This window comes from Tamandua tetradactyla, chromosome 26, assembly GCF_023851605.1.
Source record: "Tamandua tetradactyla isolate mTamTet1 chromosome 26, mTamTet1.pri, whole genome shotgun sequence".
Taxonomy (NCBI): domain Eukaryota; kingdom Metazoa; phylum Chordata; class Mammalia; order Pilosa; family Myrmecophagidae; genus Tamandua; species Tamandua tetradactyla.
Window position 1 is genome coordinate 26968519 of NC_135352.1, and position 15924 is coordinate 26984442.

Here is a 15924-nt window from a genome sequence, read left to right on the forward strand (position 1 = left end):
ACTTAACAAATCTTGAAAGGAAAGACTTGAAAAGATCAGACTGTTTCCAAAGAACTAAACTGTATACCTGAACAAAGACCAAGAACATAAGAATACAAAACTATACAGCACCTAACAAGGTAAAATTAATAATAGCTGACACCCAATAAAAAACTGTGAATATAGAGGTCAACCAAGATGGTGGCATCAAATGCTCCAGGGTGCCATTCCCACACAGATTCTTTGACCAACTAGCAAAGACTGGCAAAGCCATCTTCTTCACTACTCCAGAAAACAGTTAAAGGGTTGCAGTAACTGGGGGAGTGCTGGATCATAGAAACACAGCTTTAAAAATGATAGGGGAAGATCCTGGCAAAATTGCTGGTTCTTCCCCAACCCCTCCCTAAAGCAGTGTGATGACTTCTCATCAGACACCATGGAGACAAGAAGGCAGTGGGTTGAAATACTTAAAATGCTGAAAGAAACAACCAGGAATTTTATATCTAGCAAACTATCTTTCAAAACTGAGGGAGAGATTATACATTCCAATTAAACAAATTTTGAGGGTGATCATCACCAGCAGATCTGCTCTTTAAGAAATGCTAAAGGAGTTCTTCAGCTGAAAGGAAAGGGCACTGGGCAGATTAAAGTGGCATAAAGAAATAATTCAGCAAACGTAACCATATGGGTAATTATAAATGCTGGTATTATTGTCTTTTTTGGTGTGTAACTCTACTTTTTACTTCTTAAAGGTTCTCAAATGCAAATGCATAAAAAGTAATGATAAATTGAACATACAATGTTTTAAGATATAACTTATAAAAAGTACAACAAAAAGTACAGGAAGAGGGTGCATGGGTGGTTCAGTGGTAGAAGGCTCACCTTCCATGCAGGAGACCAAAGTTCGATTCCAGACCATGCACCCCTCAAAAAAACCAAATAAACAAGAAAGTATGGGAAGAGAAGGAAGAGCATACATATATATGCTATTGAAGTTAAGTTGGTATTAAAGCAAGCACAACTGTAATACATTTAGGATGTTCAATTTAAGCACCATGGTAACAGCAAAAATAATATATGAAAAATATATAGAGAAAAAATAAGGACAAAATGGTATACTAAAAAAAATCAAATAAACATGAAAGTAAGCATTAATGGAAGAATTTTGAGTTAAAAAGAAAAATATAGGAATACAAACAAAAAATAGCAGAAGAAAGTCCTACACTATCAGAGGTTACTTTACATATATATGGATTAAATTATCCAGTCAAAAGGCAGAGATTGGTAGAATGAATATAAAAAGCATGAACTAACTATATGCTGTCCACAAGAGACTCACTATAAATTCAAAGCCCGATAGGCTGAAAGTGAAAGGATACAGTTAAATATACCATGCTCAAAGTATCTAAAAGTTAGTTGGGATAGATGCAGAAATATCAGACAAAATAGACTTTAAGGCAAAAACCATGATGAAGGTTATATAGGCATATAAAGGGGTCAAATCAACAGAACATGGAGCAATTATAAATATATTTTCACCTAGCAGCAGAGCCCCAAAATATATGAAGCAAATATTGACAGATTTGAAGGGAGAAATAGGCAGTCCTGTATTAACAGTAGGAGACAATAATATCCCATTTTCAGTACTGGGTAGAATATCTAGACAGAACATCAAGAGGACTTGAATGATACTATGAAACAATAGGACCATATATAGAACCCTTTACCTAATGACCACAAAATAGACATTCTTCTTAAGTGTACATGGATCAGTCTCCAGCATAGACTATATAATAGGTAACAAAACAAATCTCAATAAATTCAAAATACGGAAATCATGCAATGTTCCGTGTCCAACCACAATGTAATGAAGCTAGAAATCAATAACAAATGGAAATGGAAAATTCAGAGATACATGAAAATTAAACAACATACACTTAAACGGCCAGTGTGTCAAAGAAGATTACAGAAGAAATTAGGAAATAGCTTGAGGCAAGCAGAAATGAAAAAACAACATACCAAAATTTGGGCAGTGTTAAGGGAAGAATTTTGTTGCTTTAATTGCTTACATTAAAAAAGAAAGATCTCAAATCAGACCTAACCACACAAACAGAGGATCTAGAAAAAGAAGAGCAAACTACACCAAAGATAGCAGACGGAAGGAAATAATAGAGAGTAGAGTTAATATAAATGAAATAGAAAAAAAAAAAAAACCAATAGAATCAATGAAACCAAAATTGGTTCTTTGAAAGCATCTATAAATTGACAAACCTTCAGTCAGAATGACAAAGAAAAGTGAACAGGACACAAATAACCAAAATCAGAAATGAAAAAGGAGACATTATAACCAACTCACAGAACTAAAAACGATCATAAGAGGATACCATGAAAAACTGTACACCAACAAATTAGATAACCTAGATGGAATGGACAAATTCATAGAAATACACAAGCTACCTGTCCTGAATCAAGAAGAAATATATGATATCAATAGACCAATAACAATTACAGATTGAATCAGTAATCAAAAACCTCCCAACAAAGATGTGTAGTACATTTGCTTCTGTTGATAAAAAAAAAATTAGAAAACTAGGAATAGAAAGAAACTATCTCAACATGATAAATGGCATACATAAAAAAAAAACCACAGCTCACATACTACTTAATAGTAAAAGACTGAAACCTTTTCCTATAACAAGGAACAAAACAAGGATGTACACTGTTATTCAACATTGTAGTGGAAGTGCTAGCCATATCAATTAAGAAAAATAAAGGCATACCAATTGGAAAGGAAGAAGTAATAGTTTCCCTATTTGCAGCTAACATGACCCTATATACAGAAAATCCTGAAGAATCTACAACAGTGCTACTAGAGCTAATAAATTCAAAAGTGGTGGGGTTCAAGATCAACACAGAAAATCATAGTGTTTCTATACACCTGTAATGAACAACATAAAGAGGAAATCAAGGGAAAAATCTATTTCTAATAGCAACTAAAGAATCAAATGGGGGTAAGGGGTATGGTATGCATGAATTTTTTTTTCTGTTTTCTTTTTATTTCTTTTTCTGAACTAATGCAAATGTTCTAAGAAATGATCATGGTGATGAATATACAACTATGTGTTGAAAAATAAGGAATGTTATATTGTATGTTGATTGGTTTTATTAATAAAAATTGAAAATAAAAAAAGGTATTAGCAAAGTTCCCTTGGGAGAATGGCGAGAAAGGGGGAAAATTCAACTTCCCCATGTGGAGAATTCCTGATATTCTCACAAGCAGTGGGGACAACCAAAGCAATAGGCTGAACCCTCAATCTTGGCGTCTGTTCATATGAAACTTACCCCCGCAAAGGATAGGCTAAGCCTACTTAAAACTAGGCCTGAGTCACCCTCAGAGAACCTCTTTTGTTGCTCAAATGTGGCCTCTATCTCTCTCAGCCACCACGACAAGCAAACTCACTGCCCTTCCCCTCTCTATGTGGCACACGGCTCCTAGGGGTGTAAATCTTCCTGGCAACATGGGACAGAAATCCTGGAATGAGCTGGGACTTAGCATCAAGGGATTGAGAAAACATTCTCAACCGAAACGGGGAAGAGAAAAATGAGACAAAGTAAAGTGTCAATGGCTGAGAGATTTCAAACAGAGTCGAGAGGTTATCCTGGAGGTTATTCTTACATATTATATAGATATCATCTTTTTAGTTAAGGTATATATTGCCTGAAAACGTAGAGCCGTGTTCAAGTAGCCTACCATGCCAGAGGACCCGGATTCGATTCCTGGTGCCTGCCCGTGTAAAATAAATAAATAAATAAAAATAAAAAATAAAAAAATGATTTGGTAGTGTGACAACCCCCCAAAAAAGAATGCAGTTCTGATAGGATGAACCTTGAAGACCTCATACTGAGTGAAATAAGCAGATATAAAAGGACAAATATTGTCTGATCTCACTGATATGAAATTACTAGAATAGGTAAATTCATTGTCAGAAACTAGAATACAGGTTACTAAGGGCTAGGTTGAAGTAGAGAATGGGAAGTAAAAGCTTAAAGTTCACAGAATTTCTATTTAGGGTGATAGAAAAGCTTTGGTGGTGACCATAGCATAAAACTGTGAGTATAATTAACAACCCTGGATTATATATTTGATTGTATTTAAAAGCTAGGGTATGTGTGTGTGCATATATACGTAATGTATATAAACATATATACTACTAAAATAATTTTTTAAACCCAAAGGAATGTACAACACAATTTGTGAACCCTAATAAAAACTATATCCTATAGCTAATTGTATAATTATAATAATGTTGTGCAATAATGTCCCATCAATGTTAACAAAGGTACCAAACTAATGCAAAGCGTTAATAACAGGGAATACTGTGGGGGTCAGGGGGAGTACTTCCTGAATTATTTTTTTGTAAACCTACAACTACTTTAAAGAAAGAATAAATAAACAAACAAATATCAACAATGCAAAGGAGTAGGAAAATATGACTCATAATGAGAAGAAAAATCAGTCAAAATCAACTGAGAAGTGACACAGATATTAGAATTAGTGGAGAAAGACATTAAAACATTAATTATGACTGTCTTCTATATGCTCATAAAGTTAAATCCAGATATATCTGACATAAAAAAAATACCCAAACTGAACTTCTAGAGAGATTAACTTCAATGTGTGAAATTAAAGGTATACTAGATGGCATTAGTAGCAGTTGGATACTGCAGAATAGATCAGTGACCTGAAGACATAGCAATTAGAACTATCCAAAATGAAATATAGACAGAACAAAGAAAAATTTTCATAAGTGAACTAAGCATCAGTCAACTATAGGACAATTGCAAGAGCTCTAATACACATATATTTGGAGTCCCTGAAGGAGAGAAGAGAGAAGACTAATTGCCAAGTCAGTGATAAAAAGAAAATTAAAAACAGCCAGAGGAAATAAGACACTTTAAATACAGAAAAACAAAGATAAGTATGATGGGAGATTTTTCATCAGAAATAATTCCACAAAGAAGATAGTGGAGCAACATCTTCAAAACAATGAAAGAAATGGCAAGGATAATTGTTTTCAGAATTAATTTTAGCAAATCCAGGGATATAATTTCTTACTTATATATAACACATTCAGAAAATAGGAACTAAAGAGCCTTAGGGTAACTTATAGATGGAAAAGTATCTGTTCCCATGAGATTTAGGATGAAAGAGTAATTACACAGCCACAGGTAAAATTACATTGATATCCATTTATGTATTATTATTCCAGACGAAAAGTAGTCTGCATACAATTTTATATACATTTTATAGTCCATGCATAGAAACAGAGCTGCTTATTTTCAAATAACCAAGCTTCCTACCCAATATAATAGAACATTTTTCCTCTATTTGGACATGCCCATTTGCAAAACTGACCACTGTCCTTTTGTCCCAGAGTCCTACTGCCATTTAAAATCACTACAACGAAATTGTTGAAGTCTGCATGCCTTAAAATACAAAAACAAAATAACTAAAGAAGTGATTGCCATTTAATTTCTGTTGCTTAGAGTCTAAACTAACTTGTTTTTTCATTACTACCAGTTTTCTTTAAATTATGTTGATATTGTTTTAAAATTTATAAGGGTTCCTTTACTCATTCTCAGGTAGGTATTCCCCATCAAAGTGAACAGGTTTCATGGTAAATTAAATACTGTATAAACTGAGTGTTGAGGCATATGCCAGTATATTTTAGTTTTTATGGCTGCCATTTAACAAAGTGAATGGCTTTCTCCTGTCCTTTCACTCTTTCTCCTATAGGTATTGATGTCTGCTTTCTCCCTTCTCTCCACCTCTCCTCCATCCCATTCATTCAGAATGAATGCAACCGTAGTGGCTTCTTGATCAGCCCAAAACTACTGCTACTACTTTCTTAGTTATAAAATATTTGGGTGTGTTGGGGATAAGGCTAAGGGTTAGGGTAGGATACGTCTATTTAAAATAACATAGTTGATCAGGCCAAGTTGATAGAAGTCTCATAGCTAGTTTAGAGAATCCAAGTCAGATGCAGCAAACTAAAGCTCATCTTTCAAAGAGGCTGAGAGGATCTACAGAAAGAGCCAGAAATTTTATATCAGAAAGATAAACATCACAATCCAAATAATCAGTCTGCTTCTGCCTCAGAATTACAAATAGAAAAAAATGAAATATAGTTAAATAAGTGAATTTTCTAAGGTAGCCCAATAAGAGAAAGGGTGAGGGGAAAATTCAAAATAGGTGCATTTTACCTTATAATTTAGTTTTGGTGCATCATAGAAATCAGCAGAATGTGGAAGCTGTTTACCTATGGTAACATTTGCATAGCTAAGGAAGGAAAATTTGTCATGGTGACTTCAGAGTTCAGGAACTTTGACTTTTATTTTTTTTAAGTTCAAAGCAAATGATATGAAAGTATTAAAAATATCTTACCCATATCCAGTTCCTTTCTTTCCTGGGCTTGTGTATAAATTCTTTCCAGGTGCCTGGTATGTTTCTCTTGGTCTGGGCTGTGTGCTAAAAAATGGGACTGGACCGCCTATTGTTCCATAGTAGCTTCCTAATCCACATCTTAATGTGATGTTGTTTGTTGTTAAAAAGAGCAAAACATATGTAATGAAATTGACTTGTCTGATTTTGTTATGAGAAAAATAATTTTATTATTTTTAATCTAATTTTATTTTCCCCATTTTTCCAAGTAACAAATCTTGAGATACGGGTTTTTCATTTTTAATGCTTATTTAAATGTTCCACATAAACAAAATTTCTTCTCTTGAAAGTTAGAATAGTTTCCATTACTTCAGTTAACTGTAACAATAAATAGAGCCTTTTGTGGTTTTAGATGAATTTCTAGGCACCTTATGGCAAGTTAGTTAATAAATGGCTCATTTCTTCTGACAATCCATTCTCGAGAAACTACACTTTCCAAATTAATGCAAAGTGTTAATAACAGGGTGGCATATGGGACCTCTGTATTTTAGGTTTGATTTTTCTGTAAACCTACAATTCTCTAATTGAAAAAATATATATATATTAAAAGACATTGTGCCCACTACGGATGCAAAGTGAATTCCTTGGAATTTCAGCGCTAATTTTCTTCTTTTGGGTTTGTAATTACTATTTCACTATAGGAAAAATTAATCAAACATTTTCTTTGCTACAATTTTAACATTAAATCTTCTGGGCCCATTTAACGAAACCATTAAATGTTATCATCCAGTACTTCTTTGTGTGTGCGTTTTTTTGTAGTTGTTGTTTGTTTTTAATTAACAGGTTTTCCTTTTTAGAGCAGTTTTAGGTTTACAGAAAGATTGAGTAGAAAGTACAAAGAGTTCCCATATACCCCTTCTCCCCAGTTTCCCCTATTATGAACATCTTGCATTAATGTGATGCATTTTGGTTATACTGATGAACTAATATTGATATATTACTATTAGCTTATGTCCACAGTTTATATTAGGTTTCACTCTGTGTTTTATAGTTCTAAGGGCTTTGACAAATCCATAATATCATATATCCACCATTACAGTATCATATATAACAGTTTCACTGCCTAACATTCCCTGTGCTGCACCTGTTCATTCCTTCCATCCTCCCCAGCCTTTGGCAACCACTGATCATTCTTATTGTCTCTATAGTTTCGTCTTTTACAGAATGCCATATATTTGGAATTCAATACATAGTCTTTCCAGACTGGCTTCTTTCAGTTCAGCACTTTAATATATGTGTTCTTTAAAATTTTCACAGTAAAAAGGAAAACTAATATTAGTTACAGTCACAGTCTCTAACTTCCAGGTTATCATTGGAGTAAACAAGTTTTAATAATCAGGAAATAGTTTATAAGACATACGAAAACTTATAGCCAAAATGTGACACTGCTGATACATTTGAATTAAATTTTTCAGTAACTAGAAAGACATCAACATTGATCTCCCTTACCTATGGCCAACAAATAAAGGTTCACTAGAAGAGGACATTTATTTTCAATAAGAAGAGGACATTTATTTTCAATATTTGATATTTGTGAATATATGTTGTAAAGTCTAAAATACCAATAAGGAAAAAGCCATGATATCGCAAAGAAAAGGATAATTATGCAGTGGAATAATTCTATTAGAATGTGATTTAATGTAATTAAATGTAATATAATTAAAAATTAGTACATGTATAACTAAATGCCTGTGGCTCCATAATTTGGTGTTAGAAGGTACCCTCATGAGGGTTTCTTATTTAGCCCACCAATCTTTTGGGAAAATAATTTATAAATTTCTAAATTAAAGATGTTTTCCACATATCTATGAGCTTTAAACAGAAAGTAAAAACTAGTCCAATTGTAAAACTGTTACATGTCTTGGCTGACAAATGAATGTCAGTGTATTATAGACTAAAGTATCAAGGCAGTAATTTCCAATTATTTACAAGAGGCCAAAGTTCATCACTGAGAGGGACAAAAGGTTAAAAAAAAGCAAGGTTAAGAATAGGTAAGAAAAAGTTATTTACAGATATTACACATACAAAAAAAAAATGAAGTAGTGACAAGAAGAAAATGAAATGCATGGTTGAATTTATATCTCAGGAGAAAATGAAGAATCCCAAGAAATAGTCATAATAAAAATAAATTCAAGCCTATCTGAAGTCTAAAAAGTAGAAAAAGAATGACAACCGAAAAGAAGACATTCCCTCCTTTTAGTAAAAACAGTAATTTTGACTAATGGAGAAGAGAAGATTGCCTGTCAGAATTAAAAGGAAAACAAATCATAGAAATGTAGTTTAATCTCAAGAAAATACAGCAAATAAGCAGAAAATGAGACTTCAATGAGTCTTCAGCTATCACATTCTAAACTGAGTCAAGGTTCTTGAGTGTGAATGAATATCATATTATAAAGCTCAGCTATATAACATATAGACTACAGACTACATGATCTTATTTGTTAAACCAGTGATTTAAAGGTAAAGAAAGGAATATGAACCTTTACACTGACAACTGTCATGGCTAAAATATTGTTAAACCCCACTAATATATCCTCATACTGATTTTAAAATAATGTTCTTTGACAAATTATTTTATTCATTAGAAAACAGTTTCCTCTAATTTTATATTTTTTATGTACACTTTTTAAAAATGTTAAAGCAGGGGGAAAAAATCAATGACCCAAGGCAATCTTTTTCCTAACTTGATTCTAGCAAGGTTTTTTAATAAATGCATTTTCATTATTTAATTGACCTTTATTACATAAATTAATAGAGAACAGTATTTAATGTGATAATCCAAAACTTAATGTGATAATGAGAAACTACGTAAAAGTACTGTCAGACTAAATCATTCAACATAACTGTCTCTACCTAAGATAAACTATTCTAAGAATCATATTTTAAACTGAATCATACATAACAAGTAAATCCAATGGAAAAACACCATTTAATCTAGGCAAGAAAAGAGAAGGGTGTAGGAAATCTCATTAAGACTTTGCCTCCAACACTTACGGCTTTTTATCTCCACTACTGGGGAGGAAAGCTTTGCTTAGATTTTTTTTGGCTTCTTCCATCATATGCCGTCTCCTCACTTGATTCAGATTTACATAGCCTTCACCTTCAAAAATCCTTACAAAATGGGAATCAAAATAACCTGGTTGGAGACTTGACATTTCTTTGGATCCCCCTGGTAGCATCTGTCTATTTTTGCTTGCAGCCTCATTAAAGGGTCCTTTAAAAATAAATTAGGAATAGCATAATCTGAGTTTATTAGTAAAAAGGATATAAAAAATAACTTGGAAAGTTTCAAAATGTGACTTGGGCCAATTATTACTTTTGAGTTTTCAAATCCTCTTTCAAAACTTTTACTGAAAGCTCTGGTTTAGAAGCCAAATTGACAATAAGACCAATGTTTTCATTAAATTATTTTAATATTTAGATTAGGGTCCTGGGCATAGGCTCTGAATTTTAGAGCTAGAAGAGACCTTAAAGGTCGCCTACTCCAACTTTCCCCATCTGTATCCTAGGAACCATTCTTTGTGTGGGACTTCAGAGGTGCAGTGTTTTATGTGCATCAGGGGAAGGGCAGGGTTTTCCATATGCACACTGAAGCAATGCCCCGCCTAGACAGATTTTCAAGACAACTGAGTGCCTATGTTCACTAAAAGATATGGAGGAAATGTTCATAGCACCTTCATTCACAATGGTTAAAAATAAAAAACGACCCATCAACAGGAGAATAGTTAAATAAATACTGGTATATTTTTACAATGAAATACTAGTATCCCAGTATATTTAAAAAAAGAAAAGAACGACTATATTCATAACTACTTAAAATTCCTTTATAATTTGGATCTAGGAGAGGCCCAATTTGGGAAATCCTTCAGTAATGTGAAGACTGTTTTGAAGTACAAACAATCCTTAATTCAATGGGTGATTTAAATGTGAACTGATAGCACTGATTTTTTAAAACATTCACATAGCTCCAAATCCAGTAATATAAACATTTTTACAACACGTTTTCCTCACACTTGGCTACCCAGTTCCACTTCACCCAGGCAACCAATAATTAATTTTGTTTTCCAGAGAATATTTAGGCATGTCCAAGCAAATATTTTATACATATATATATATCTTTTTTATATATTATTTTTCAGTTTTAATGTTAGCATACCACATATATTATTCTGCACCTTGCTTTTTTACCTTGGCAATACTTCCATATCAGTGTATTCTTTTTATTGGGTAGCCAAAAATTTAACTGAGACATTTAAAGCTTATTTACTTTAGTCCTTTTTTATTATTTACAACTCTTCTAGAATTCCCTGGGCTATTCATTTAACATTTCCTTTTCTGGGGAAGTGATCATGGATAGTCTTCTTGAATGCAAACATCGATGTGGTTTGCATAATGGAGTGTCTCATCTACCAAAAAAAGCTAAAAATAAAATTTTCTGTGAGAAAACTGCCAATGCTTCTTTGGAAAGAATTAAATGATCTCTGAGGACAATGCAAAAGGGTAGCTCATTAAATGAGCTTCCTGCTCTTACAAAACTAGGTTCTCGCAACTCTATGAAAATGTCACAAGTTTAATTAAACAGAACTGATGCTTTAAAATACAGACCATTAAAAATATCATTTAGCTTAAGTATTAAATCCAAAATTTCGTACAGAAATATCCATTATTAGGCTGTAAAGAAAACCAAGTGCACTTACTATTAAATGGTGACACATATTTATCACCAACAGTAATATATTCCATCTCACTGAAGAGGCCGATCCTCTCCATATCGGATTTTCCTCCTTCAACAGGCATTGTTGCTTTTCCCAGGTGTGGTTCTCTATATAGGTAACTCCAGAAGGTTTCTTGGGGCTACTTCTTTTTTGTGTGAAACCCTACTTTACATTGAAAAATACAGAGATGGGGGTGGGGTGGGAGTTCAGGAAAACAGCGATTACTAAACTACAGTCAAAATTACTTTCAGTCTGAGAGTTTTCACATTCACTGTAAAAAAATGATTCCAAACCAGCATGTGGGAAAAGAACCTACTCTGCAGGGCTGGAGGAGAATAATGAGATTGACAGTCATTTCCACAGTTTAGATGAAATGGTTTAAACATACTGAATTGTCCCTCATAACAAAAATTATTTAATTCAAACTTAGCTTTTCAGAACGCACAACACACATAGGTATTGCCCTACAGTTCCTCAGTTTTTTTAAGTTTAAATGAATATAAGAAATGTACCACTGGCAAAATTAGTTCATAGAGTGGAAGGGGGAGCAGACAAGCGTTTAGGTAAGATAAAAACAAGGACAAAACAAAAACACAATGAATACAATGTACCTGTTAAAGGGCGGGCTGAAACCATGAATTTTCTTTTAAAATGACCACTTCAAACAAAGGTGAAATATCACATTAAAAATGTATTTATTTAGAAATCATTTTTAAAAATTAGATACACTCTAAAACTACCAACAAAGAGCTAAGAATATTTGTCTTTTTCATCTTATTTTAATGTTTAAGCACCAACCATGGGCAAGGCACTGGGCATACATTAGTGATTAAAACAGACATGGGTTTATGCCTCTGAGTTTATAATCCAAAGGCTGGTAAGAGCCTTTTGCCTTGAATGTAAGAGTGAGCTGCTTCAATGACCCTGAGCACACGTGCCTATTTGCAATTGGGGCTCAACTGCACATGAAATGCAGCTAATATTTAAACATCTACAGGAGCAAGTGACGATTCAACTTCAACTGAAGCATAAGAAAATACAACAGCCTTTTCCCCATCTCACCTCTTCCTCTGATCAGGTATGCTTTAAATCTCAATGTCAGTCTGTTGGCATGTACTACAATTTCTGCCCTATTTCAAAGACGCTACCCCCAACTGTCCAACAAAGACTTCCTGTGCTCTCATAGGGGCTCAGATCCAATAAATGGCCCGCCAGGTCCGCTGTCACCCAGCCTCAGCCAGAGACCACGCCCATCCCCTCCCTTGACTCCCTGAATGCACTTGTCTTCTTTCAATTCTCAGATTGGGCTCTCTGCAGCCACAGGACATTGCACCATGCTGTTCACTTTAGCCAGGAACGCCAGTGTTCAGCCCCTCCCTTCCACCCAAAATAAACTACTCCAGGTTGCTCATTCATCACTTCTTCGGTTTCCTCTATCAAAGAGCCATGCAATTCTCTTTCCAGGCCACGTTATGGTTACCTAATGGCTTATCATTTCACCTTTATCATGTAGGGATACAGTGAATAATATCTGTTTGCCGTAAAAAAAATTCTTCTTTACCATGATATTCTTAGTGTTCGGAGCAGCATTTGAGATATAATTCAGCAAGCCACAAAGAGGGAGGGAGGAAAGGAAAGAAGTTCGTGCCTTGAATTTTCCCATTACTTAACTCTTCTTAAGTAACAGTTACAAAATCATTCATTCATTCATTTACTCATTCATTCAACAGATAATCTGGCAAACCCCTTAGATTGGTAAAACCCATAGCTGGCAGAAGCTAGAAAAACGGTGATTTTTAAAGGGCGTAGATCTGGTACACAAGAAAATTAATTATAACCGAAGTGGAACATTGTAAGTCCCTTTCTAAAGGTACGGATAAAGGCTTGTGGGAGGTCGAGGAGGGACAGAAAACTCCTGGCTGAGCTGATGAAGATTACTTTCAATTAGGGAAGCGGAGGCCCGAGGACCTGGCGGCCGCGAGGATCAAGTCACCTCTTAGAAGGGCACCCGATTCTACAACCGAGATCAGATCGTCACAGTTTCAATCCGGGTTAATTCGATCTCCAGGAGCTACAAGCCCCGCGAGCCGCGCAAGCACGAGCGCTCCCCACCTGGCGCCCGAACTCGGAAAGGCCTCGGCGCGTTCCGGACACAGCTGACGTTTGTTGCGGAGTGTCGCCAAGGATACGGGAGAATCCATTCCTACGGGAGAATCCATTCAGAGTACGCTACAGGAGGACACGTGAAGCGTTCAAGTTCTCTTTGAGAGACACATAGAAGGACACATGAGAGTCTCTAGGATACGAAGACGTAACTAATAGGATTTATCAAAAATAAGTCTTCCGCTTCTGTTTCCTGGAACCATCGGCGGGGTGTGGTACGACTCATGACGTAATATCGCTAGGGATGTTGGGAATTGTAGTCGGCTCTCCCATGTCCCGCCCGTTGGGGCGGCGTGACGCCACTTCCGGGCTGGCCTTCCGGGCCGGTGCCCGACGTCAGCTCTCCTGTCACCTCTACGCCGTGGACTTGGTGAGTACCTTTGCTCCCCCCCGTGCGCCAGAGTTTCCCTTTCGAACTTTGGCAGCCGTCACGAGTACTTTTCCACAGCCCCGAAAGGACTGTGCCTGCCGGGACCCACGCGTGGCAACTGCGAGTCCCGGGGTTTGAGCAGTCCTTTCCCGGGCTGACCCCACACCTCTAGGGCCGGAGGGACGCTGCACCCACAGCCCTGCGCCGCTCTTCTCGGCTGCCTTCGGACTCGCACTCTCAGCATCCCCTTCTAGTGAATGCATTTTGAAAAACGAGGGCTTATTCGCCGCTTTTGAAGGCTTTGAAGAATGGTTTGACCTGGGAAACACGTAGAAGTTTCTTCAAATATTCTAATCCCTTGACTTTCGTGATGTCACGAAATCCTCTTGATTTCCCTCCTGATTGCTCAGCCGTGTTCTCCAATCTCTGTCCTAAATGTTGGTCCTCTTCAGGGATGCACCCCATACTTTTTACCTCCCAAGCCTTTCGTCTGAGCCCCAGATCCATGTATTCACCAACCGTTAGCATGAAAAGTTCACATGTGTTTCAGACTTGGAGAGGAAATCTGACTCATCGTTACACCCTCCCCTCATTCTACCTTGTTGTGCATGCCAAAAACCTAGGACTTAGCCTTGTCACCTCCCTCTCTTCACTCCCCAGCATACAATCAGTAATTAGGTCCTATAGAGCCTACTTCCAGATGTCTGTTGTCACTGTTTCCACTATTGCCAGTCTTGTCCTGACTACCATCAGAACTCACCAAATGTGCTTCTTCTTGGACTGGGCTCTTCCAACCTCAACCACCATTTTTCCTTTGGCATGCTTAATACACCTATTTACCCTTCAGATCTCAGCATAAGGATTATTTCTTCGAGAGGATCTCAATTCAGAAGCCTTGAGAGACATTATTATAAGAACGTGGTTTTAATAAAGTAGGGTAGGGAGGGAAAGTGCCATTTATCAAGTATGTATAGTGCTTTCACATATGATTTAATGAATTTTCACATATGATTTAATGAATTTTCCTCATTTTACAGATGAGAAAATAAACCTGAATGATTAAATTCACACCAAGTGGCAGAGTAAAATTTTGCTCGTACCTGTCTTTTGAACTTTTATCTTCAGTATCTTTCAGTGTATTTTTTATTCAAATATGTGCATAGTATTTTGTACAGTAATATCTTTCTTTATTTAACTATTTTCTTAGTGATAGTTATTTATGTGACTTCCTCTGTTTGCGATGATGAACAGACTTGAAGCTAAATTTGTCCTGAAATTTCTTATTTCCTCATACTGAATTCTGAGAAGTAGAACTGGGGCAAAGGGTAGGGTCTTCTGTCAACTTACGATTTATGGAATAATAAAGCAGCCACCCTAAAAAAAAAGAATGTGACAAGGGATTTGTTAAATGGAAAAAATAATAATGAGACATATTTAGTTCTGAAGATCAGAATTAAAATATGCCTAATCATTTAGCACAATGCCTTTTACATTTTAAGAGTTCAGTAAATGTTAGTATTTAATCATTTATTTCGAAATAAAGCTCTTATGATATAATGCAGTTTTTTGGCCTCTTTGGGACAAAGACCTCTTTGAGAATCTGATAATCCTTGAAACCTCTTCTTAGAAGAAATATCTCACTCTCTTGCTCTCTCTGTTTCTCTCTCTCTCTCTCTTACTCTCTCATTTACACACACATGCACACAGGTACATTTCATCTGTCAAATGTCACTGACTACCTGAAATGCATCTTGTGGCCCCAAGATAAGAACTGCTAGCAAATACCATTTTGCAAGTATTTTCCCTTTATAACTTGCAAGCATTTTCCTATGCCGTTAAATCTTTTTTTTTAAACAAAATTTTTCATGGCTGTAGGATATTTATTATTCCACCAGTCTCCTGAGTTTGGCATTTAGATTAACATCCTTATACCTGACTCTGGATGTTTTGCAGATTACTTTAGATTAAATTTTGAAATTTAGGATACGGGGCATGAAAATTACTAGGCCAAAGGATATGAATATAAGACTTTGATTCTTATTGCCACATTGCTCCATCAGAAAAGTTTTACCAGTTTATATTCCCACCATCAGTGATGTATTAGTTTCCTCTAATATTGAATATTAGGTGTCACCTAATAGTCTTGAATATTAAGTATTACCATGTTCAGTGCACTTTACCATTGATAGTTTCAT

General features: G+C 35.6%; 2 protein-coding genes across 11 annotated transcripts in view; one reads left to right on the forward strand and one right to left on the reverse strand.

Annotated features, from left to right (window-relative positions):
- CFAP96 (cilia and flagella associated protein 96) overlaps positions 1-13596 on the reverse strand; it is a 27929-nt gene extending 14333 nt beyond the window's left edge. Inside the window, exons 1-6 of one of the 10 annotated variants that reach the window (XM_077144271.1) lie at positions 13190-13596; positions 11808-11854; positions 11179-11358; positions 9476-9695; positions 6425-6562; positions 6244-6319 (exon numbers count right to left, since the gene is read on the reverse strand). In XM_077144271.1, the coding sequence (XP_077000386.1) occupies positions 6244-6319; positions 6425-6562; positions 9476-9695; positions 11179-11278 (534 nt within the window). In that variant the 5' untranslated portion in view covers positions 11279-11358; positions 11808-11854; positions 13190-13596. Of the gene's footprint in view, positions 1-6243; positions 6320-6424; positions 6563-9475; positions 9696-11178; positions 11362-11807; positions 11855-12258; positions 12695-12715; positions 12767-13134 lie in introns of those variants that run through there. The other 9 variants (XM_077144273.1, XM_077144270.1, XM_077144275.1 and 6 more) reach the window with 9 other exon arrangements.
- Positions 13589-15924, forward strand: part of UFSP2 (UFM1 specific peptidase 2) — a 36653-nt gene continuing 34317 nt past the window's right edge. The window contains exon 1 of the mRNA XM_077144259.1: positions 13589-13729. Coding sequence (XP_077000374.1) covers positions 13604-13729 — 126 coding nt within the window. The 5' untranslated portion in view covers positions 13589-13603. The remainder of the gene's footprint in view (positions 13730-15924) is intronic.